At 40.9% G+C, this 26592-nt stretch overlaps 1 protein-coding gene across 1 annotated transcript in view; it reads left to right on the forward strand.

Annotated features, from left to right (window-relative positions):
• Nucleotides 1-26375, forward strand: part of tmem248 (transmembrane protein 248) — a 29451-nt gene extending 3076 nt beyond the window's left edge. Inside the window, exons 2-7 of the mRNA XM_061250127.1 lie at nt 4980-5138; nt 5675-5964; nt 7371-7517; nt 18738-18921; nt 19584-19727; nt 21897-26375. Of these exons, the coding sequence (XP_061106111.1) occupies nt 4980-5138; nt 5675-5964; nt 7371-7517; nt 18738-18921; nt 19584-19727; nt 21897-21917 (945 nt within the window). The 3' untranslated portion in view covers nt 21918-26375. The remainder of the gene's footprint in view (nt 1-4979; nt 5139-5674; nt 5965-7370; nt 7518-18737; nt 18922-19583; nt 19728-21896) is intronic.
• The last annotated feature ends 217 nt before the right edge of the window (nt 26376-26592 follow it).

Genomic DNA, 26592 nt, shown 5'->3' on the forward strand with positions numbered 1-26592 from the left:
AACATTTTTTTTGCAGTTTGTCATGAGAATAAAACTAGCTGTGATAGGTCGCACTTGTGACTTTTAGTCCATGTGCTTGGTGATCTGTCTCCAAAATAGGGTAGCTGAAGTTATGCTTAATTATAATCAAGAAATGGCATCAAATGTTTCTGTTCACTATTCATGGCTTTGGAGCATGTTACTTGAGGATAGAATATTCGTAATGTAGAACCCGCACAGCTAGACCAATGAGGGAATAGCTGGAGGTGAAGGGACGACGAGTTTTTCCCTGGCTGTTGTGAAGTGAATAAGAGATTGTAATTATCATCCTCCGTCCAAGGACAGAGCACAATTATGTTTAAGAATATACTGGGTCCGTTGCCACGGGTCGGATATGGATTGACCTGCCCCATATCCCGCTTACAGCTGGCCAGAAACAGATCAGTACGATTCTTAATATTCTCCGTTCTCAAACGGGGCGGTATTGTACGCTTAGTGGTTACTATAGTTTTACTCGTTTATCTGACTCCATTTAAAATATAATTTAGAAATTTGGGTTTGTAACTTACGCAGACCTCGGGAGTGATTACACTCGACTCGTACCTGCGCCACTATTACTCAATATATGCTCCCGGGATTAGCATTACTGCTGAAATCTCAGTTCGGTGGAGAACTCAGAGGCTGAGGGTCCAGTCAGCACAATACATGCAAACCTGCCATGATAGTTGCGAGCCCAGGTCGGCGTAGCATTGTCTGGGCTCCTTAGAGCTAATTTGGCAGGAACCAACGCCGTAACGCCCATGGGTTCCCTTCGCACCAGATTACAAGAGCCGTGCGTCACCCGACCCTTTAAGGGACAGAAATTGCTGGCCTCACAACTTAGAACTATCACAGGTGTACCGCCCCGCCGATCGGTCCCCCTGAGTATTCAGTTGTAATTTAGGCTGAAAAGGTACAAGATGAATTAGAGTCATGGAGATCACGCAAGTTACAAACAAAATAGTTTATTTGCAGACAGGTAGGCAGTTAGCGTAGAATATCAGTCAATTACAATTAGACAAATTGAAAGTAAAAAGTATAGAGTAAATAATCTTACCCAGCCTGCTTTCGCTACACACATATACAGAATATGCACAGTGTGGGAAGTCGAGTGCGATCTTCCCTGATAGGCTTGTCTCCCTGGCTTTTATGCCAAATCATGTGTTTGATCCAGGCGGCAGTGCCATCAATTAGCCTGGTGGGGTTGTCAAATCTAAAATTTAGGCCCCCTCCTTCGGGTTTGTCGGGCAAGGGTAAATAGAGAATTAGATGATTTACCAGAGAGGACGACAGGTCCACTGTTTCCAGTTTTATCCTGAGTTCCTGAAACTATGGTTTATTAAATTCTATTTGGTATGAAATGCATCTCATCTGATTCCTTGATTTTACTGGATCACATCCATACCAAACAGATTATCCTAATGTTTTGTTATGGTGCAGTTATCATGAAACCTCCCTCCTGTGTATCCATTTTACATGCAATTCATGTTATTACTACAATGGACATAATGCAATACAACAAGGATCACATGGGCAATGTTTACAATATTTTACCGAATCTATTGACCATTTCAACAACAGTTGTGACATTTTCACCCAGGAGAGTAGTCACTGGGGTAATGACAGCAGTGCCCAAAGGAGGGCACTGTGGTACTGCCTGGAGTCTTTCCCCCTGGAAGTGACCAGGTATGGGGTCATGAGATAGGCCACAAATGTTTCAGGCACATTCTTTTCCCATGAGTTTTAATGGCCCTCATGGCCTAATTGACCTGGAACCACTCATCCACCCATCATATATCCATCCCTTATCTTCTTGGCGTCAATCGTCTGAAACTCCCCAAAATGTAATACGAACAGCATTGTCCTTTGTCCCTTTTGACACATACCAGAACCCCCAGCTCACAGGCTCCTCACAAATGGCAGCCTTTCTTGAGTCACACTTCGCTTCCCTTCTACAGTAATTTGTCAAATCTGTTCTGCATTGTTCTGTTATTTCAACATTTTGGTACATGCTGATGTTCTAATTAAAATAAGCATGTCAATTCTAATAGTAAATAATTTATTCATCAACCCTTTGTCGGTCTGGGTTGCATCAGCTGTATATCATTTCAAGCCTAGTTATAACTTAAATTCCTACTCAGTCCTGATTTATGCATTGCTAAAATAAAAGCAGTGACACCACGAGAATAAGCTAACGATGTACTGACAACTAAATAGCCTCCAACTACACTCAGCAGGTGTAATCATGCAGCCACTCACTAACAGTAAAGCATAATTTATTTTCTGCACACATGCTATTTTGAAATTAATCAAGTCAAGGTTTAGTTTATGGATATGATATTTCACTGCCAATCTAGCCAACTTGCTACGATGCCAAGTAGCAGTTGGTAACTCAACTGCGAGGAGAGTCTTGATCGTTGCTAATCCCTTTGTGTTAGTAAAGACTTTACGTGTAACGAAGTAATGACAGTTCCACAGGATTTACTAGCTGATGTTGGAAGTGACTTTGGTAAAACAATTTTTTAGCTCACTGGCTCATGCTAGCTTGAATATGAGGATAATGGAATGCATTAAAAGTAGCCTAAATTTACCTAAAGTAGCCTAAAGTGATTGGAACAAATTCTTATATATTCAATTTTTTTCTGATGTCATACCTTGCCTACTGGATGTTCAGTTTGCTCTTCTTTCCTCTGACAACCTTTGTGTTTTGTTTTCCCTGATGGCTAATAATCTTTGGCAAACATAAGAATGACTTGTTTAGGTTATCTCCCAATCAGCTTGATTTGAGCAACCATGAACTGCGTAGATTAACTGTTATACATCTGGATTATCGCTGTATTTATAATTAGTATAGCTGACCTGAGATTTAAATACAATATTTATTGGGGAAGAAAAGGTTGTACAGACAGCTTGTCCTCTAGCATGGCTGATTAATCAAGTTGATTTGTGACGTGTATTAAGAATGAAGAATATGCTGTTGTAGCATTTCTGAAACCTACCATGCATAAAAAAATAATTTGGAAGTTTAATGTTTTAATTTGCATATGGCTATTTTATGTATATATTTTTTTATTTTGGCATTTGATGTTGATCTTGCTGTATGTACGCTGCTGTAATTTATATCAGGCTGTGATTGTTCGATTGAATATTAAATAACTTGGTACTTGAGTATTTTTTCAGTAGGTACTTTCTTACTTGAATTAAATTATTGAAAGCAGCAGTACTCTTACTTGAGTATAGTTTTTTGCTAATCTACCCACCTCTGGGTTAATCTGACCATTATGTTCAGCAACATTATCGTGTGCACACTGACGGGCAGCAGCCAGTCCTCATTGTCCAAAGTGGCAAGCAAGCATGCAATTTGTGAAAACATGTTGGATACTGAGGAACACGGGTGGCAAAAACTCCAGCAAGGTCGACGTACATAAACAGAAAACTTACGGTAAAATCGCAGGCTATGTTTATTAGGTTACTCATAAACACCAACAAAGTGACTTCACTAGGCTAGCCAGCTAGCTGTAGTTACACAGAAAAATCCCAGTGACAGTGTTAGCCAATGCCTGCAAGTTAACTAGCTAGCCTAAAAAGTAGTTTAAATGTAGTTTGCGATCTACCTCGCTAGCTAGCTGACTGGCTGATACGGGATATTTCTCATTACATGTAACAATGAGAGAATATGCGGATGGGCTATAACAGCAGAACACCGCATTGGGTTCCACTTCTCTCAGCCAAGAATAGAAAGCTGAGACTACAGTGGGCACAGGCTCACCAAAACTTGACCATTGAAGACTGGAATGAATCACGATTTCTGCTGAAGCATACAGATGGTAGGGTCAGAATTTGGCACCGATTGCATGAATCCACCGACCCAACCTGCCTTGTTTCAACAGTTCAGTCTGGTGGCGTTTGTGTAATGATGTGGGGAATGTTTTCTTGGCACACTATGGCCAAGTGCCCGTTAATACCAATCAATCCCTTCATGGCCACCATGTACCCATTTTCTAATGCCTACTTCCAGCAGGATAATGCACCATGTCACAAAGCAAAAGTTGTCTCAAACTCTTTCATGAACATGACAGTGAGTTCAATGTTCTTCAGTGGACTGTCCAGTCACCGCATCTGAATCCAATAGAACACTTTGGGATGTGGTAGAACAGGAGATTCGCAGAATATGCAAATCTGCAGGAAATTGCATGATGCAATGATGTCAACATGGAACAGAATCTCAACAAAATGTTTTCAACCTCTTGTGGATCCATGCCATGAAGAATTGAGGCTGTTTTGAGAGGAAAGGGAGGCCCTAGAGTATTAGAATAGTGTTCCTAATAAAGTGCTCAACAACTATATAGACTAGTCATCCAACATGTATCTATGTTGAAAGAGTGATGCAAGCTATGTGGTCCCAAATATGACACTTTGGCATGTTGGAAATAAATCATGCTTTCGAAAAGTACAAAATAAATGGTTGCCATTTATCCATTTGGTATATCCAAAGTGGTGTACAATTGATGCTTCTCATTCACCCATTCACACATACACTCACACCAACGGTGATTGGCAGCAATTTGGGGTTAGGTGTCTTGCTCAGGTGGCGGCACGGATGGTGTAGTGGGTAGCACTGCCGTCTCACAACAAGGAGGTACTGGGTTCGAATCCCCGAATCAGCCGGGGCCTCTCTGTGTTTGCATGTTTTTGCTCAAAAACTTTACGTAGTAATGACATAACATAGCTGTACCAAAATCTGAATTTGGTGAGCCCGGGGTAACTGTAATTCACTTGTGAAATAACATTGAGATTGGTTTTGGAACAGGTGAGATATTGAGGTTAAAAAATTGCTGTGTTACATGTGAGAACTGACCAGCATAAATATACACTACCCTGGGAATCTGGGTCTGCTCTTGTAGCTTGTGCCTCAACAGTTTGTAATATGGTCATGTGCGTGTGTTTTTGCGAATGCATAGGTGTACCTCATCAATCCTCTGGAGAATCTGAAGACCTACATCAGTAACCGTCCCCCGCTGGTCATCTTTATGGTCAGTGTCAGTACTGTGGCCATCGCCTTCCTCACTATTGGCTACTTTTTTAAGATCAAGGAGATCAAATCCCCAGAGATGACAGAGGTGAGATGGGTGGAGCAGAAACATTTTAAATTTGCTTAAACCAGGCATGCATTCTTTCCCAATTCTTTTATGGTAATTTGTTCCTATAATGATCACAGACTATGCTGCTACAATTTTTCGATACTTATCACTTGAATTAGCTTTTTGATTCGCTTGTGGTATGTGCCGTTTGCTGTTCTGGAAGGAATCAGATTTGATGCTGACTGAAAGCTGTCACCCTGCAGTGACCATGTCCATTTTCAAATTGTAATCAGTCAGTAAGTAAGCAAAAGTAATGAGACATCAACATGAATACGTAAACTACAATTGTGATCAATCAGATCCATTGTTGGTATGTTAGTGAGTGTTAAACCAAATATAGAGCAATAAGCACACTCTCTTCCAACATGCTGCCAGCAAACCTTGGCTTTGTCTCTACTATGTGGCTACTGCCAGATGCAATTAGCTTTTGTCAAGTTGCTCTTAAATGCCAGATGTAGGTTTTTGACCCAAATGGGTCTTTAATTGCTGCGGCCCCTCACTCCCATGCCCTATAGGACTGGAACACTTTCCTTCTGCGCTTCAATGAGCTGGACTTCTGCATCTCAGAGAATGAGACTCTGAAGCACGGCCTCAACGAGTCCACCACCCCTGAGAGCACTGTGACCAGTGGCCAGGCCCGCATCAGCACGCAAGCCCCTCCCCTGCTGGAAGACCCCGGGCCAATCAACATCTCTGTCCCCATCACCCTCACCTTGGACCCCCTTCGGCCCTTTGGAGGCTACTCGCGCAACATAACCCACCTGTATGCCACAGTGCTGGGGCAGCAAGTCGGTCTGGCAGGCATGTATTGGCTCCGGCCTTTGGCTTGCTAGCTAGCTTGATAACAATTTAATGAACAATAATACACAATTTCAGCTTAGCTTTGGCGAAGCAGCAGCGACACTCAATACATTCCTTGTAACACAGCTACCCATGTAATGCAATGAATATGTTGTGAATAGGCGTGGGCCAGTATGAGATTTTGAAGGTATAATAACCTTAGGCAAAAATGGCATCGGTTCACAATATCACGGCATTGTGCACCTCTAAAATGTGTAAAAAAGTTGCCATTGAACAAAATGTATTTTATTTGTAAATAACATACACTGTCTACTAATGTTCTATAAGTTAACATATAGAACATAATTTAATTATTTTCTGGAAAAAATAAATAAATGCAGTCTAGTGAGCTTAAACCTGCATCACGCTCACTTTCTGCACATTGGTTTTCCCTGAGTAAATATACAAGGCATCCAAATAAATGAAATGGGCTACATCGTGCAATATCTGCTTGAACAGGCAGCAAGCTGTTTATTTTTTAAGGTATGTTGGAGGTTGTAGTTTACGGAAGCGAGCTGGCACAGCGAACACAATGCATCTGGTATAATTCAGGCCTTGCAACAGCTCATACCATCGGGACAGTATGATGGGATATTCACTGAGCTGAAATTGTGTATTGTCAATTATATCAATAATTAGCTAGCTAGCATGCCTGTTCAGGTTAGATAGATTATTTGCCTTCTAACGGTACATGTCTTCAATACATGAGTATCAATGACTTTAACTTTATACTTGGCCAAGCTAGCAAACTGTATTAACTGCGTTGTTATTTAGGCTTATCTTTGACTTTAATTATATTAATATATTTGTCAACATTTTATGCATATCTTACCTAACCACCACTTTGGTTAACTGAGATTATGAAATTGGCCGGATTTAGAGATCTCTTAACAAGCTGAGTAGCTCTGTGGATGTCGGAATGACCTGAATTAAATTAGTTTGTTGGCTTATCTTAGCAGTCTTCCGATCTAAAATGCTTGGCTGTGTTTGATGGCTAGCTAGCTATTATTAGATATTCTTGCCGTTTCCATAGCTAGTTGCATAGTTACATTGCTGTATTGGTAATTTTACCTAGCTAGCCCTAAATTACACATATTGGTAATTTTACCTAGCTACCCCTAATTTATATCAGCTGTTTTTTGTCCTGGCTAACATATAAAGCCAGTGCTAAGTAATCATCTAAATAAGATAGATATAGATAAATGGATTGTGCAAATTGTCTTATTAGAGGCAGTGCTTTTCCACTCTTGAGGAAAACATCTTCATTTTGCATAAGGGCAACACTATTGCACTGTGGATTTCACTTGCTTTGTGCTTGTTATTGTATATCTAATGGTTTTGTGTACATGTCTGTGTTTCTGATTAAGGTAGGGAAGCTCATGAGGAGATGAACATCACCTTCACGCTGCCTTCATCCTGGAACTCGGATGACTGCGTCCTACATGGCCACTGTGAGCAGGTGGTGTTCAGCACCTGTATGACCATCACTGCAGCCAGCAATGTCTTCCCTGTCACAGTGTGAGTTTCAGTGGAGTCCTTCCTCATAGTTTTTCTCTGCCTACTCATGGTTCAAACACAACACGTACAGGTTTCTCAAAATGGTTGAACAGTGGCTGTTGTCTGGCTTCTAGCACATGTGCCCCATGGTCTGGCTATCACATCTGGACTGTGATGCACAATTGGCTCTAGCATTGTCTGGAGAAAGGTGGGTTTAAATTCAGCGGGTTAACACACACATCGCACCACCGTTGTTGATCGGGCTTCTGCATGTTTGCCTGTTGAGCTACTCATGCATTGTCTTCTTTGAATCATGTCTCTGTGAACCCAACTGTGTGATTAAAAGTGGTGCTGACATCACATGCTTCAGAAGACCGCTCTCCCTAATGGAGATGCAATGAGCGTTGCAGCATGTTTATGACTGGGTATTCCACGTTGTGGAGATAAAGGGGAAACAACAAAAATGCTTGAACAGAACAAGCAGAGCAGAAACTGAAAAAACAGACAGACCTTTGAATTTATTTAAGCTTGTAATTTGTTGGGAAACATTAATGCATAACTCACACTGGCATGCCCTTGGCAAAGAAAAAAAACAAGACTTTTCTGGAATCAACTTTGCATGAGAGGTGTGTGGCTGTTGCTGTGGCTATTTACTGTTGTAATCTTTGTAAGGAGAAGTGCGAGGACCGTACAGATCAAGGTGTGTGGCGCAGGTGGAAAATGGGATGGATTATGTTGATTATATTATTAGTAGGTGTGGTGCACCTTGATTGAGTCATATCCAATCAAATTGACTCATTACCTTTAAGATCCATGCATTTGACGCAGGTTGTATTGCAATTTTCTGTAGTCTCTAAGAATACAATGACCTAAAAATCACCTAAACATTTATGCCATGATTGTTTTAATTCCCAATTAAACCTGAAGCTCAATTACATTTACATTTTTGTCATTTGGCAGATGCTTTTAATCCAAAGCGATTTACAAGTGCATAGGTTCTTCGACAAGTTAAAGCATCACATCCATAACTAGTAAAATACACATGAAGTGTTGTTCTAAACATACAGTCATCATAAGTGCTATTTTTTTTTTTTTGGGGGGGGGGGGGGGGTTAGACGAGAGGGATAGGGATATCGGAAAGGGGGGCGGGGGAAATCAGGAGGTAGGACTAAGGTACAGTTTGAAAAGGTGTGTTTTTAGTCTGCGTCAATATTTTAAACATCTTATTCTATAACTAAGAAATACTGGCATGTTCAAGTATTTCTAAATCATAACACAGGTGAATGATTCGGTATAAACTGTTGCTCAAACGGAATAAATAAATTGTACGATTAAATCATTCATTCACACGAATGATATCACTTACTAAACTGAATTGAGCGATTTTCTTTAGAGTGGAAAACAGGCATTTGGAGTTCGTTTTGACCATTTGCACGTACCAAATATTTGAACTTGAAAAAATGCACTTAATGCTGCTTGCATATACAGTACTGGCATGAATTAGGAAACACAATTGCACTTAAAATATGGACATTTTAAATACACAATGTTAAAACTTTAGTTTATATGTTTTTTTTCAATGATTATAACGTCAATAATGACGATTTAGATAGCACAACACCAGATATATACGTTATGTCCAGTAGAAGATCAGACAGTAAAATTGCCAAAAAACACCATTAACAAGCAAGATTTCCCAGGTACAACGCATTTTCAGCCGATACAATGCGTATTTTAAGGCATTTATTATTCATTTCTTAACTCGATCACTGGTGTAGGAGGCAGCCTGGAGCCTAGTGGCTAAGGTATATGACTTGGACCCGGTAAGTTGGTGGTACAAATCCAGGTATAGCCACGATAAGTTCCGCACAGCTGTTATAATTATTATTAGGAGTTCGCTAGCCGGCTAGCTAACGTAGACTCAAAAGTTAGCTCACGTTCCGAACAGTGCAACTTTCCTGACGAATAATTAGGAAATATCTTCCAGATCAGTTTTGGTTTTGTGTGTGTTGGAAAGAGTAATTCCTTACGTTTTCATAAAAACTTGGTATGAGTCGCGTAAGCAATCCGTTTCAGCACAGAGTGACAAGGTAATGTTGTTCCCCTGTGACAGTGTGGTGGGGAAGCTGTTGCTAACAAGAGACTACGAACCGGGCGTGCTTATGTGGCTCTACCGTATAACGGAGTGCAAAACTCTAGTAGTTGAGCTTCAGGTGCTGTTCGGACCATCGTGAGCTAACACGGTCTTCTGAACACAGGGAAGTTTGTAGTTCTTTGCCTTTTTCTGTATAATTATTGCTCCTATTCACATCAATCAAAGTGTCTGGGATTGCCAATTAGCGACAATAATCATACACCGCATTCCTTAGGAGAAAAACTACCATTCAATGGACATTAAATTCTGGTAGAAGCGGCTGCTTCCCTGTGTTCTGTTCAGAACACTGGGCCTCATTTTAAAATATTTTTGCAACTCTATGTGCAAATGTACAGTCCCTTCCAAAAGTATTGAAACCGCGAGGACAATTTTGCTATACACGGAAGACAAGACAGTTTGAGGTCAAAAGATTTACATGAGATGACAGAACTGAATCTGAGCTTTTATTTCCTGGTATTTTTTATCTAGATTAAATAATTTTTAACATATCCCCTTTTGTATCAGACCACCAAATTTTTTGGTGAGCAAAAGTATTGGAACATGTGACTGACAGGTGCTTCTTGTTGCTGAGATATATCCTGTTAGGTTGTTTGGTTAAACAGTAAATAGTTCTCTTGGTTTTAGCCTTGAGTTTTGCCTGTGAAGACTGCATTTGTGTTAGAAAAGCTAAACTGACATGAAGACAAGAGAGCTGTATTTGGAAGAAAAGCAAGCCCTTGTCGAGGACCCGGCCCTAGGCCCACCTGATGAGAGATTGACAGAAGATGGGTTAGGCAGGAATGCATTGTTAACCCCTCGCACACGCCAATGGGGTAGGAGTAAACGCTCCCGTAAGAGGAGAAGTATATGGTACAAGATAAATGTACAACCGTATATGGATACTGAGGAGTCTGAAGTCAGAGGACTAAGATTCAGGGTTTTAGAGAGCAAGGCTAAAGGCCTGACTGAGGCCATGCGTAGAATGTGTTCTAGCATGACCATGGAAGATGCTGAACACACAGAACGGGAAATTGGTGACCCAGGGAGTTTTGCATTCAAGGAGACGATAGATGTGATAACATACTTGGTTGACACGTGTGGGCTTGCTCCTACAGGGGAGGAGCACAAGGCCTGGTTAAAGCAACAGGATGAGAAAGACAATGAAGATAATTGGGAGATCAAAGAGCAGGTGTAAATGTAAGAGAGATAAGGAAAATGGAAAGGATGTCAATACCGAAAGAATATTAAGAGGCTTTAAAGGCCTTCCTGATTATAGCACAAATAATTTATCGGATAGATTCAAAGAACAGTGGAGGAGTTAAATGATGATTTACACTCAGCTATTGGCTGGATGTCCTTTGTAGATCCCTTAAGGCGCCACTGAGAGGGGCACCTGAAGAGTGTGTTGAGATGGTGGAGGGCACTAACTTCTGGCTTGTATGAAGTCAAAGTTTGGAGAGAGTCCAAGGAGAGATTATGACAGGGAGACAAATACCAGTGATGAATAGGTTCATTAAAAATTACATAAGAGCTAGTGTTTTTCCACTCGTATATTAAGATGGTGGAAATTCCCAAACCGGAGGGGCACATGAGATAAAATATTAGGGAAATTTCTTTTGAGGTATGAGAAAATGACAGTTGGAAAAACAGAAATAATGAATATGGTCATTAAAAAACAAGTTACATAAGAGATAAATGTCTTCCCGCTTGAAATATTGGGGACATTTCTTATCAAAAAGGTACACGTTTGTATCTTTTGTATCCCTCTGCGCGCCACTCCAGGATATGGATATGGAGAGAGGAGTGACGTACGCGGTGCGGACTTAGCCCAAGAGTTGTGGCAGCGGGACTGATGTCGAAGAGGTGTTCATGCGCATCCCTCATCATACAGAAAAGCTGGTGAAAGAGTTAAAGGGCTTTTACGACATGCTTGGAGCCGTGAACTGCACCTGGAGGCCAACAGACGGGACGCGGGGTTCCTCCACGCTACAGAACACCTTCCTGCTGGACCCACGCAAGAACCTGAAGCCTCCCCCCCCCTAACCTCAGTGTCAGTGAGGAGAGGCATATGCTGCGGCAGCACTGCAAAACCCCCGACGTGTTCGAAGACATACCAGTGCACATCCCATACAACTGGCAGGAGAAGTACGAAGTGCAAAGTCACGTCTTTCAAAAGTCTGGGTCCTGATCCTGCCCCAGATTCCCAAACCAATGCAGCTGTTCAAAGAGCTCAGCAACAGCAAGGAGGAGGGATCAAATCCCGAAGAAAACGAGATGGCTATATTTAGGGCATGAGTGGTAATTATAATCTATATTCCTTGTAGAAGTAGGAAAAGTAACACATTATAAGTTTCCTTTTATTTTAATATCTTTTATTTCTCATTAAGGTACTATATAAGGTAGAAAAATGTAGAGAAGTTATCATAGTTAGATAAATATAATATTCTAGGAATAGTTTATTTTAAACGTCCAGAAGGGGGAGCTATAGGATAAGGCTAAGGCCAAAGAGGATGGATATTTGAGGGGTGTACCTTGATTTTTAAACATCATAGGTGGAAAGGTAACTTAGAAAGAGCTAAAGGGGTATATGTAACTTGCATGTGATCAGCAAACTGCAAAAGATGATATGTACACTGTAATCTGTATAACTCTATTCTTTTGATTGATTATAATAAAGTATATCTTACTATAATCATATGTGATAAAGATTATTTAGAGGAATACATTGAATACAGGACATCGAATACCAGATTTGCATAACACCCTTCACTTCGAGACTGGGCTGGAAGTTCAGTAGAACTTACCAGGGCTCCAGGACGTTCGGAGTACTTGAGTTCGTCCCTGAGACACCTCATTGTGAGGTACTGCTCGTGGGAACGTGAGGTCTGAGCTCGGCAAGGGGTCCGTGGCTCACGACAATTTTGGCGCCCAACGTGGGGCATGAGTAGTTGAGAACTGCTCACGGCCTAGTGAGGCACTGCCCGAGTAGATTCCTGCTCGAGGGGCTCGAGTCGATTACTGGCACTGACGAGAAAGGTGCTAGGCACCTAAGTAGTGAAACCGTAATACTCGAACTCGAAAGGAATCGAGATAATTTAGAATAAGTTACAATATTAGAAGACTGTATAGGACAGTAAATTCTAATAAAGTAAGAGTATAAATATCCTAATAAAGAATAGCCCATAGTAGGGACTAAAGTCGCGCCTCCGACAGAGGGAGAGGCATTGGTTCGGAAAATACATGAAGAGAATGGACATTTCTCTTTTAATGTAATTAAGAACTTGAATAGGTTCCATATACCCAAGCTGAAAGAGGTAGTGAAGGGAGTAGTTAAGAACTGCTCACAATGCCAGATGATTAATACACCACACGGCCTGTGGAGTGCTGGATTAACTATAAGGTCGGGAGTACCCTGGGGAGGTATTTGCATGGACGTGGCCGGTCCTGTAGTACGATCCACAGGGGGGCACCGATACTTACTGATAATAGTTGATTCGTGCACTGGGTACACCCTTATCCATCCTCTGCGGCAAGGTACGGGAAGACAGGTTCTAGCCAGGCTAGAAAGATTGGCAGGCTCTCCTCGATGGAAGGAACAGTTTCCTGGTTACATGATGCATCCCTGAACCTGAAGGAGGAAAAGTCCCAAGGAGTCGGTGCATCATCTACTTCGAAGATGTGAGAGACGTTGCCCATTTCACGCTGCGAGGAGGCATGCGGGGATGCCTGGAATGCGTCTGCTTCAACCTGAAGACAACGCTCAGGAATGGACAGGACTTTGGATATGAAGCTACTATTGAGGAGTGGCTATATGACTTTGTGGACATGGGGGTGTTAGGAGAAAAAACTAGAGTACCTGGACAAATGTTGTGCGATTTTATGTTGCCTTCGAGAAAAAGAGTGTCGATAATTAAAACAAAGGGGGGACCCATATTAGATATTGTTACACAAAGACTGACAGATGGGAGCCCAGTCAGTACTTGGTACTCCTTACCATTTGATCCCTGGATGATAAAGCTATGTGAGTTAATTGAGAAGCACTTACAGGCTAGGATTGGCTTAGTGCGAGGGGTTGAAGGGGGTGTCGAGGACCCGGCCCTAGGCCCGCCTGATGAGAGATTGACAGAAGATGGGTTAGGCAGGAATGCATTGTTAACCCCTCGCACACGCCAATGGGGTAGGACTAAAAGCTCCCGTAAGAGGAGAAGTATATGGTACAAGATAAATGTACAACCGTATATGGATACTGAGGAGTCTGAAGTCAGAGGACTTAGATTCAGGGTTTTAGAGAGCAAGGCTAAAGGCCTGACTGAGGCCATGCGTAGAATGTGTTCTAGCATGACCATGGAAGATGCTGAACACGCAGAACGGGAAATTGGTGACCCAGGGAGTTTTGCATTCAAGGATAGATGTGATAACATACTTGGTTGACACGTGTGGGCTTGCTCCTACAGGGGAGGAGCACAAGGCCTGGTTAAAGCAACAGGATGAGAAAGACAATGAAGATAATTGGGAGATCAAAGAGCAGGAGGAGATTGAAAAATGTAAGAGAGATAAGGAAAATGGAAAGGATGTCAATACCGAAAGAATATTAAGAGGCTTTAAGGGCCTTCCTGATTATAGCACAAATAATTTATCGGATAGATTCAAAGAACAGTGGAGGAGTTAAATGATGATTTACACTCAGCTATTGGCTGGATGTCCTTTGTAGATCCCTTAAGGCGCCACTGAGAGGGGCACCTGAAGAGTGTGTTGAGATGGTGGAGGGCACTAACTTCTGGCTTGTATGAAGTCAAAGTTTGGAGAGAGTCCAAGGAGAGATTATGACAGGGAGACAAATACCAGTGATGAATAGGTTCATTAAAAATTACATAAGAGCTAGTGTTTTTCCACTCGTATATTAAGATGGTGGAAATTCCCAAACCGGAGGGGCACATGAGATAAAATATTAGGGAAATTTCTTTTGAGGTATGAGAAAATGACAGTTGGAAAAACAGAAATAATGAATATGGTCATTAAAAAACAAGTTACATAAGAGATAAATGTCTTCCCGCTTGAAATATTGGGGACATTTCTTATCAAAAAGGTACACTTTTGTATCTTTTGTATCCCTCTGCGCGCCACTCCAGGATATGGATATGGAGAGAGGAGTGACGTACGCGGTGCGGACTTAGCCCAAGAGTTGTGGCAGCGGGACTGATGTCGAAGAGGTGTTCATGCGCATCCCTCATCATACAGAAAAGCTGGTGAAAGAGTTAAAGGGCTTTTACGACATGCTTGGAGCCGTGAACTGCACCTGGAGGCCAACAGACGGGACGCGGGGTTCCTCCACGCTACAGAACACCTTCCTGCTGGACCCACGCAAGAACCTGAAGCCTCCCCCCCCCTAACCTCAGTGTCAGTGAGGAGAGGCATATGCTGCGGCAGCACTGCAAAACCCCCGACGTGTTCGAAGACATACCAGTGCACATCCCATACAACTGGCAGGAGAAGTACGAAGTGCAAAGTCACGTCTTTCAAAAGTCTGGGTCCTGATCCTGCCCCAGATTCCCAAACCAATGCAGCTGTTCAAAGAGCTCAGCAACAGCAAGGAGGAGGGATCAAATCCCGAAGAAAACGAGATGGCTATATTTAGGGCATGAGTGGTAATTATAATCTATATTCCTTGTAGAAGTAGGAAAAGTAACACATTATAAGTTTCCTTTTATTTTAATATCTTTTATTTCTCATTAAGGTACTATATAAGGTAGAAAAATGTAGAGAAGTTATCATAGTTAGATAAATATAATATTCTAGGAATAGTTTCTTTTAAACATCCAGAAGGGGGAGCTATAGGATAAGGCTAAGGCCAAAGAGGATGATATTTGAGGGGTGTACCTTGATTTTTAAACATCATAGGTGGAAAGGTAACTTAGAAAGAGCTAAAGGGGTATATGTAACTTGCATGTGATCAGCAAACTGCAAAAGATATGTACACTGTAATCTGTATAACTCTATTCTTTTGATTGATTATAATAAAGTATATCTTACTATAATCATATGTGATAAAGATTATTTAGAGGAATACATTGAATACAGGACATCGAATACCAGATTTGCATCACACCCTTCACTTCGAGACTGGGCTGGAAGTTCAGTAGAACTTACCAGGGCTCCAGGACGTTCGGAGTACTTGAGTTCGTCCCCGAGACACCTCATTGTGAGGTACTGCTCGTGGGAACGTGAGGTCTGAGCTCGGCAAGGGGTCCGTGGCTCACGACACCCTTTTAAAGCTTAGAAAAGAGGGGAAAAGAGAGCCTTTGCACAAGGATAGCTTGAACAAGAACTTTGTATGTACCGAAAAAGAAAGAAACCACTGGCATACTGAGCAACAGACATCAAACAGGTCAATGTTTCGAACCAATGAAAACAACAGCAGTTGATGATAGAAACATTGTGAAAGCTGTGAAGAAAAAACACAAAACATCAGACAGTGACATTACAAACAATCAAAAGTCAATGAAGACTTAGAGAGCAGCAATATAGAGGCTATACCACAAGATGCAAACCACTCATCAGTAGTAAGAATCGGAAGGAAGTACAGAGATGAGCCACCAAAGATTTATGGACTGATGAGACCAAGATTAGTGTCTACCAAAGTGATGGAAAGGCCGAAGTGTGGAGCCAAAACATACATCTGTGAAGCATGGTGGAAGAAATGGCATGGCTTGGGCTTGCATGGCTGCTTCTGGAGTGGGCTGACATATTTATTGATGATGTAATGCGTGATAGCAGCAGCTGGATGAATTCAGAAGTCTACAAAAACATTCAGAGGAATGCATCCAAACTAATTACGAGGAACTTTATCATGTAGCAAGAAATTGACCCAAAACTCCTCTGTCAACTCAACAAAGAACTTCATTAGGGAGTTGGAACTTCAAAGTGGAGGGTTTTAAACTGGCCAGCAGACCTTTACGCAATTGAGCATTCATTTCAGTTTGAAGATTGAAGCAACAACTGAAAGAGGCTGCAGTAAAAGCCTGGCAGAGCATCACAAAAGAAGAATGCAACAGTTTAGTGATGTCAGGGGGTTGGCCTTGCTGTTCCAATACATTTGGAGGGGATTGTATGTGTGATCAAAAATTAATTAACAAATTATGCTGGATTTATCTAAGAGTAGTAGACATAGCTTCTTTTTTTCCCCCTGTATCCATGTGTGTATGTTGATAAATGCCAATCCATTATAAACAAAATCTTAAGCACAAAGCTTCTGATTAGCATAAATTGATGCTCCTAAAATACCTTATAAGGACCACAGAAACAATTTCCTACCTTTTAACTCTTTGTGAACATTAAAATGTATATTAAAACTTATTTGGTGCTTAATATCTTCTATGCCATGATGTTTTCTTATGATGAACTTGATGTTGTTTATTCTGTTGAAGTCCGTTGTCCATCCGTCTGCCGTTCGTCAGTCCACCGTCCATCCATCTGTGTTCTTCCGCCTGTTTGTTTGTTGTCTGTCCATCCGTCCCATTCTTGAGAATGCAATACATCAGGAACGTCTGGAGGGAATTTCATTACATTTGGCAGAAATGTCCAAGGGTTTGGTGGTCAAAGGTCACGGTTGCTGTTGGCCGTAACTCAAGAATTAATACTCTATTTATGGCAAAATTTCACAGCAAAACATCCTAATGTTTTGCTTACCACTGTAGCTGAGAAAATGATCTTGGGTTATTCTGTGATGTAATCATTAGTTGATATTTTATCGTTTGTCTGAAACACTTTTTGTTTGAATATTCTTCAATTGTTGCTGGTTTGACAGAAAAATGTCAATAATGGTGCAAGTCAAATATATTCATACAATGTGAATACAATACTGACCTAGTTGGAGCTGTCAACCAAGACGCATGTTAATGCCAGGTGTGAACATGGCTTTGATTTAGTCCCTAGTCCTCCTCTCCGCCACTGCCTCGACACTGTCCAGTTCCAACTTGATCACCTAGCTGTCCTCCAACCCTTGATGCCTCCACCCCAGCACACCGCCGCAAAGAGCAGAGTACTGGCTACTACAGAAGATCTGATAGAAGGTCAAGTTTTTTTGTTTTTTTGACCCCAAGATACTTGTATGAGTCCAGCCTCTTCACTTCCTCTCCCTGGATGACAACCAGGACAGGGGGCCTCCTGTTACTCTGGTAATCCACCACAAGCTCATTGGTTTTGCTGATAATGAGCTTTAGGTGATTGTCGTGGCACCATACGACAAAGCTCTCTATCAGTCCTCAGTAGTCCTCTGTAAAAATAGTCTCTTAGTGAAGATTACATGTTTCTCACTGGAAATTATCCTCTGAAATCATACATGTCAATATAGTGATGACTTTCATTTTGCCAAAAGAATTATACCTTTAATTAATTTCCTTCAAAGTCTTCACTACATATTTTACATGAGTTATGACAGACAGGCATGTAAACTGCAACTTGAGGCGGTTATTTCCCTTGTTTGTTTTTCGCACCATTCTCTGCACACTCTAGAGACTGTTGTGTGTGAAAATCCCAGGAGATCAGCAGTTTCCGAGATACTCAACCACCCTGTCTGGCATATCATTCCACAGTCAAAGTCACTTAGATCACATTTCTTCCCCATTCTGTCATTTGGTCTGAACAACAGCTGAACCTCTTGACCACATCTGCTTGCTTTTATGCATTTAGTTGCTGCCACATGATTGACAAAAATTGGAAGAAAATGTTTTCATTTTTCGAGTTGCATTATAAGAACTAGAAAAATTGGTTTCAGGTTTATTTTTTATTTTTTATTTCTCCCAATACAGTTCAACCTACATCTTTGCTATGTATTTTTTCTTCTGCAAAATAAAATTATCAAAATCATTATTTTAAGTGGTTTAAAATACTTAAATCACATTAAATTGCCTAGTAAGTATTTATGTCCATCTTGTCATCTCTCTTATGTCTCCAGTCTGTCTCTTCTCACCTGTTTTTGGGATCTGGTTGGCCCTGTAAGGCAGAAAAACGCAAAGATATAGGAGAAGCCCAGGAGAGTATCTGTTCCTGGCTTAAATGTTGCAGGGTCAGTGAAGTGATGCTTGTCGGCTTGCGCTTTGTGCTTTCAGGCAGCCACCTCACTGTGTTCCGGAGACGTACACGAACGCCACGTCCTGGTACAAGATCTTCACCACTGCCAGGGACTCGGACACCAAATACACACAGGAATACAATCCCTTCTGGTGTTACAAAGGAGCCATTGGGAAGGTGTACCACACACTCAACCCAAAGCTCACAGTCATTGTACCCGATGTGAGTGTACACCAGATAATCATACAACCTCCTCTCTCATATTTTGGCATTCTCCGCTATACCTGCTCACTCATTTTGCCATCATCTGATGGTAGCCCTTATACAACATTGAATGAATCACAGAAGATTTAAGCAGTGGTTCTAATTTACATTTTTGCTGAATTTCAATATGTGTCTTATCTAGTATTTCAGGTCATAGGTATTTTTCTTCTTAAAAAGGTGGATTGCATGGGACCATGCAGTTCAGCAATCAATCAGACTAAATGCAAGTTTTTTTATCCATCCTGACCACTTAAGATTAAGAATAGTGGTCACTCTCGCTGTCAATCAATCCAAATGAGATTTCAGTATAGTCTTACTGGATATGGGGTGTATTTCCTGCTGTGGTGTTATATGGAGTGCATGTTGATTAATATATATAGATATATATATTTAAAACTGACCAAATTACCATATTACCAAATTCTTAATTAAAAATAAAAATAATGGGATTGCTCATAGCATTCAACAAGAAGCTGCTCCCTATGTTCCAGGTATAAAATGGACATGAAGACGGTATGATCGAGTTCTAATAGGCTAAATATGGAATTTTCAGTATACTTTGGTAAAGCTGTAGAGGCAGTGTTAAATGTTAATGTTTTACTTTCTTATTTTCCTCCAAGGATGATCGCTCACTTATAAACCTGCACCTCATGCACACCAGCTACTTCCTGTTTGTGATGGTAATCACAATGTTCTGCTATGCAGTCATCAAGGGGCGGCCAGGCAAAGTACGGCAAAACAGTGCTGATTTCTGCCCGGAAAAGGTAACTGCTATTTTTACGAAATAAGTGGTACTGTGCCATTCAGGTTTGATGGTTTCAGATTTCTAAATTCTAGCTTACAGTTTAAAATGGTAAGACGATGCATTCCTCAACAGCCAATTCCATAATTTTTTTGTTTTTAATCAGATTATGTTCCGTTCTCTTATGTTAAATTAATATAATTGAAGCATGGCTTGTTCCCTTGTGGCCATTGCAAGTACTGTTTCATATAATCTTTATGCAGATGCCAAATCTGACCAACCCTTCCGGGTGCGAGTATCACAAATACTTGGAAAATTACCAATTCTACCATTTATACCACTAACTTGGTTTTCATAATTTAGGTATTTTAAGTGCCACAAATAAAAAGTAATCTAGGGGAAAATGCAAAAATAATGTTGTTCACCTTTAGTTTGCATTTTAGATTGCATTTGTGACAGGCCACCACTAACGGATGCTCACTGCCACAGCAAGCTAGTGCATAACATTATCCATTATTATCCAGTATTATATTTATCCAAAAATGTCTGTGTGTTTATAATCTGTATATGTGGTTCACTTACGGCTTTATTGGACAACATTTCTTGAGATTCTCAGAGGACTGTGCGTTTTGTAGAACCATGTTTGCAAGTGCAAGTACTTCAGAACTCAACCAATTTCCCCGACTTTATCATCCAAGGAGTGCATATGGACCTTTCTGCTTGGAAACTTGTGTTGGCCGTGAAACCGACACCACGTGAAAGCAGGGTTGGAACATAATTCCCTGTTGAATACTGCTGTTTGAATACTGTGACAGCCTGGCTAGTGAAACTATAATGACCTCTCTGCACGAAAAGCGAGCTCACAAAAATCAGATGGTCTACACAACTTCAACTTCCGGCTGCTGGACATCTCTGAGCTCGGAGTCATGTAAATGTAAATCTCTAATTTGCCAATTAGGCAATTATCTAACTGAACTGAATTATCTAACTGAAGGTTGAAACTTAAATGGAGCAATTTAAGATGGCCCAAAATAAAGTTTGAAAATGCAGTTAATAGTTTTATTTATTTTTATTTTTTTTTCATACAAATTAGATACTTTTTATGGCTGCCAGGGGCCGTATCAGTTACACAGTTAAACATTTACGAAATGCAATTTACAAAACACTGATTTATCATATCCCTACTTTAAAGGCTAACTTTACTGTACCTTTGTGTCAAGATGGCTTCGGTTTTTTTCTTGCTATCCGGGAGATTTGTGTATTATTAGCCCCTGGACGCGACCTGTGTGTTGGATGACAGATGGATGTGACGCCAGCCTTGTATTTGATCATATGACAGTTTTTCCAGGCACATGAACGTTTAAATGCATTGTGATTCCTAGGCCTTTATATGGGTTTTCTGTAGGGCGCCTTAGTCCTTAATAGGTTAAAATGGTGAATGGTAAATGGTTGGCATTTATATAGCGCCTTTATCCAAAGCGCTGTACAATTGATGCTTCTCATTCACCCATTCATACACACACTCGCACACCAACGGCGATTGGCTGCCATGCAAGGTGCCGGCCAGCTCGTCAGGAGCATTTGGGGGTTAGGTGTCTTGCTCAGGGACACTTCGACACAGCCCGGGCGGGGGATCGAACCAGCAACCCTCCGACTGCCAGACGACTGCTCTTACGGCCTGAGCCATGTCGCCCCCATGAGTTTTGCGAAGAACTGCCAGTAACCCCTTGTCGCATTGCGAAGCCTGAACCAACCTTTATATTGCAAAAGCAGTCTCCAGTGACAAAGAACACTGAGGTTCTTGATGCTTTAATGGTACAGAGGATGCTCATTTAAGATACCAGACATCTCATCATTCATGCTTCTCATTCACCCATTCAGGCACACACTCACACCAATGACGATTGGCTGCCATGCAAGGCACCAACCAGCTTCTCAGGAGCAATTGGGGGTTAGGTGTCTTGCTCAGGGACACTTCAACATACCCTGGGCGGGATCGAACCAGCAACCCTCCAACTGCCAGATGACGGCTCTTACCTCCTGAGCCAATGTCGCCTTATGCTAACTAATAAAGCGAGAACAGTGTGTTGCTTCCTATCATAGTTTTGTTGCCAGAGCACTGAATGTTTGATTCTTTGGATATAAAGAACAACAGATTCACACATTTTGTTTCCCTCCCTTATTTTTTCAGGTGGCCTTGTCAGAAGGATAAGAAGTTGAAGACCAGTAAATTAACTGAACCTTGAATGCAAAGGAAAAACAAACTGATTTTACTAGTTGCCTACTGAACCCAGAAAAGGGTGCTAAGCTCTGTGAAATGCATTTCTCTGCAATGTTGGGTCACTCCAACCAAAGACATTTTAAGTGCCTGTATCTACTGTGTAAATATTTGTCGGATTCTCTTATTCAGTACAGAAGCAGTCAACCCGAGCCATTGTGCCATTCATTTAGCAGCAGAGGACATGCTAAGCAGATAAATGGGAAATTGCACTTGAATCCAGCATCATCCTGACTCCCCACACATTGTTGCATCCCCCAATCTGGGAGGCTTGCACTCCTGTCTGCCTGATGCCATGTCTTGTGCATTGTACAAAGCAGTGTTTTGGTTCTTTGAAGACAACTGCCTGAAATGTCGCCGTCACGCTAGGCTCAGACTTCACCCCTCTCTATCCCCTCTATTGGCATCAACCTTATTTGTTGAGATTTTCCCCCTTCCGTCCCTCTTTGTTGAAAGCGCTTTAATGGCTTTCCTGCTAATTAAATGAAGAAAGGAAACCAGCTGGCTCAAGCAACCGTCATGCATGAGGCCTTCAGTCCGTGAAGGCAGAGCAGAGATGTTAGCAGAGGATGGCCAACTTGTCCCGTGATGACTAAGATAAACACATGAAATACCAAAATCCAATCCAGCCACACAAATATATTGTATTTCCTCTACTCCAACCCCACCCATACAAAAACTGTTTAACTTGGAAAATTACCACCCAAGATGCAAACCCATTCCCATGCTCTGGTTTTCTTCACTTCTGTGTTCTTCCAAATAATAACTGTGCTGTGCAAATTCAACCTTGTGTGAGGGAACTCTTGTTGCATCCCATGGGAAATGATCGTAAGGTCTGAACTGTAAATCTTCCTTTGTGTGTGCATGTGAGCTTGCTAATGCCCGATTGGCAGTTGAATGCACATTTCATTGTGGGTTCAGCTGCTAGTTGATACTGTTTTTACTCATTAGAAGAATTTTTCCCTTTTCATGATTGGTTTTGTGCTTGATTCTGGTGAGATGTACTTTGTGTGTGCAGTATAAAGCAGTTCACTGGTGATGATTAATCAATTTTGATTTTACCTCTTCTTTATTATTTTTTTACAGGTCTACTTAATGAATTGAATGTATTTTTAAGATGCAGCAACATTGACAGGCACTCGGTAGTGTAAACCTTTTTTTTTGTGTGTTTTTTTTTGTAAAACATTTCCAAACAGCTTGAAATGAGGTGTAATATTTTAATCGATTATGCTCGAGATGTTCTTTAATTTTGGGAAGCTGTTGTCTCAAACTATTTTTTTACGCTATGATGTACCGTATTGCAAAACGTCATGAAATTGTCATGGTATTTCCTTCACAAACTAAGTCACCTTTTTTCACTGCTTTGTTTTTCTCCAACCATTTTCTTGTAAGATTCAGAATAATGGTACAATTAATTGCATTCAGTGTCATAAAACAAATACTATTCAAAATATTCATTTAAAAGCAGGAGATGCAAGTTCCTGCATGCAGATTTACAGCTATGAAATTTTGTGTAACTGAAATGTCATAGTAACATTAGTGGCACATGGCTAAAACTGCAGTATTTTGTAGAAATGGTCCTTGAAATGGCTTTTAATTTTGATGGCTCACCATCTCATTTGTTTTATATCACCATGGTTAAATAGCTTCTCTATCCATATCAATTTTTGTATCCACGCCAATACATCAGAGTTGTTTAATTGGGGAGTCATTGATGGGACGTTGTTTTCATAATCAAATCTTTTTTTGAGGATGAACACATTTAGAAATAAAAAAGCTGTAGTTGGAAAAAAAGGATACGAGTGGTGTCAAGTGTTCATAATGTGAATGTAGAGGCATCTACACAGTTTTGAGATGTGACGGCCATTGGTTGCTTTTGAAGAGCACCTTCAAACCATTGGCCTTTAGGTTTTGTTATTGCTTTTTTCCTTTCGGTTTCATGAAATTAAAAGTAATGAGTCATATTACAGGTTGCCTTATTACATACTGTTAACTATTTATGTAATTGCTTAAGTCTATCTGTTTGACATATAGAGTACTGTGTAAAAGTTTTAGGCAGGTGTGAAAGAATGCTGTAAAGTAAGAATGCTTTCAAAAATAGAAATGTTAATAATTTTTTATCAATTAACAAAATGCTAAGTGAGTGAACAGAAAAATCTAAATCAAATCAATATTTGGTGTGACCACCCTTTGCCTTCAAACCAGCATCAATTCTTCTAGGTACACTTGCACAAAGTCAGGGATTTTGTAGGCATATAGTCAGGTGTGTGATTAATTATACCACACAGGAGCTAATGATCATAAATGTAATATGTAGGTTGAAACACAATCATTAACTCTGCTTCCAAGGTGAGGTTGCTGAAGACAATTTAATTTCAGAAGTCATACACCAGGGCAAAACTGAGCACAGCAACAAGACACAAGGTAGTTATACTGCATCAGCAAGGTCTCCCAGGCAGAAATTTCAAGGCAGACAGGGGTTTCCTGATGTGCTGTCCAAGCTGTGTTGAAGAAGCACAGAGAAACAGGCAACGCTGAGGACCGTAGATGCAGTGGTTGGCCAAGGAAACTTCCAGCAAATTTTCAGCAGATGAGACGCATCATGCTTACTTCCCTTCGCAATCAGAAGATGTCCAGCAGTGCCATCAGCTCAGAATTGGCAGAAACTTCATGGAAGAATTGCGGCCAAAAAGCTATACCTCCGACGTGGAAACAAGGCCAAACAACTCAACTATGCATGAAAACACAGGAACTAGGGTGCAGAATAATGGCAGCAGGTTCTCTGGACTGATAAGTCAAAATGTGAAATATTTGGCTGTAGCAGAAGGCAGTTTGTTTGCCGAAGGGCTAGAGAGCGGAACAAGAATGAGTGTCTGCAGGCAACAGTGAAGCAAGGTGGAGGTTCCTTGAAAAGTTTGGGGCTGCATTTCTGCAAATGGAGTTAGGGATTTGGTCAGAATTAATGGTCTCCTCAATGCTGAGAAGTACAGGCAGATACCTATCCATCATACCATCAGGGAGGTATCTGATTGGCCTCAAATTTATTCTGCAGCAGGACAACGACCCCAAACATACAGCCAATGTCATGTTTTGAAGGCAAAGGGTCGTCACACCAAATATTGAATTTTGATTTTTCCTTTGTTCATTCACTTCTTCTGTAAAAAATAAACTATTAACATTTCTATTTTTGAAAGCCTTTTCATCACATCTGCCTAAAAGTTTTGCACAGTACTGTATATCGTGAAACCAATTGTTATAGTGGGTTTTATTTTAGGTGGGCCAGAAATGAGGGTCCACTTGTTGTCTGCAGCTTGCGTGTACTAGAGCTGGGCAGCCTCTTCCCATACAGCACGTCAGCCTTGTCATTCAAAATCATAAATGTCAGCTGTCATTACATGTCAGTTATTGTTCCCTGGGGTTTTTGTATGTACCCTTTAATGTATCGGCTGTATTGCAGATAATTTGGTCAGGTGGTCACCCTTTTTTTCTCCCACTTGACAACAGTACCTTCCTACGAACAGTAAAAATTGCAGCTGGTACATGCAATTTTCAGTTATAACTTAGGTCTTAATGAAGCCTATCCCTCAACACCATTGTGGATAGTTAAAGTATACACAGGCCTTTTGATTCTGAATAACTTGAGCATTGAAAGCTGGAACCTTGAGATGAGGAAGCTCATGTGTATGCACCTGTGGTTGCTGAAGTTTTAGTACTGGACAGTTAATTCAGTTTTTCCTCATGACATAGTGACTTGTGATCAGAGTACCAACTGTTTGCAACCTTGTACCCTTCATTTCTTGATGCCCATCACTTCTGTGCCTTCTGCAATGACCACCTATCTCATCTCTCTAAATTCTGTAGTTAGGAATGTGATGGAGAAGGCCATTTAGTGACAAAATTATTTTTTATGTAAAATGGTTGTCAAAGTAAACAAGCTCTACCTTGTTTTTTGAAGTATTTGTCCAGCTTCAGTTTTACTTTTATTTCCCTTAAGAGAAATGTCTTACTCTAACTAACATTAAGACTCCAGCATTGTTGGAATGCTAGCTTTGCTCAGTGAATCTTGTTAATCATTTATCTCTGTTGTTGATGTTGGACACACCAGATATCAGCATTTAAAACAACAACAATGCCTTTGTCCGGGTGGCTATTTTGCCAGTCGCTGCTGTGCAACACCTGACTCATGTCTTTGTGTAGTTTTATAGTGATGTGGGAGAAGCTGTCGCAAAGATGTACATTAATAGCTTTTTGTACTTTGGGCACTTGTCGGTATGTAGGTAGATGCATATTTGCCACTTTCAGCTGACCAAAAAACATCAAGACTGCATATATCGTCACATGGTTACATTTTTTACATTGAAAATCAATAAATCTGCATTTTCCTTCTAAAAATGATGTGTATGTATATGTAATTTTAATTGACATTTGGTATTCAAAGGGGCTGTTAACCAAAAAAAGTTGTTTCCCCTTCACCAGTGTAGTATCCAGCCAACTGTAGCAGGCAGGCAGGCAAGCTACGATGAACCTTGAGTGGTAGTGACATTGACATGGTGGACAGTGCTGGAATGGGTGGTGCTACTGGTGCTATAGCACCAACTGGGAAAAACTT

This window comes from Conger conger, chromosome 7 (genome assembly GCF_963514075.1).
Source record: "Conger conger chromosome 7, fConCon1.1, whole genome shotgun sequence".
Lineage (NCBI taxonomy): Eukaryota > Metazoa > Chordata > Actinopteri > Anguilliformes > Congridae > Conger > Conger conger.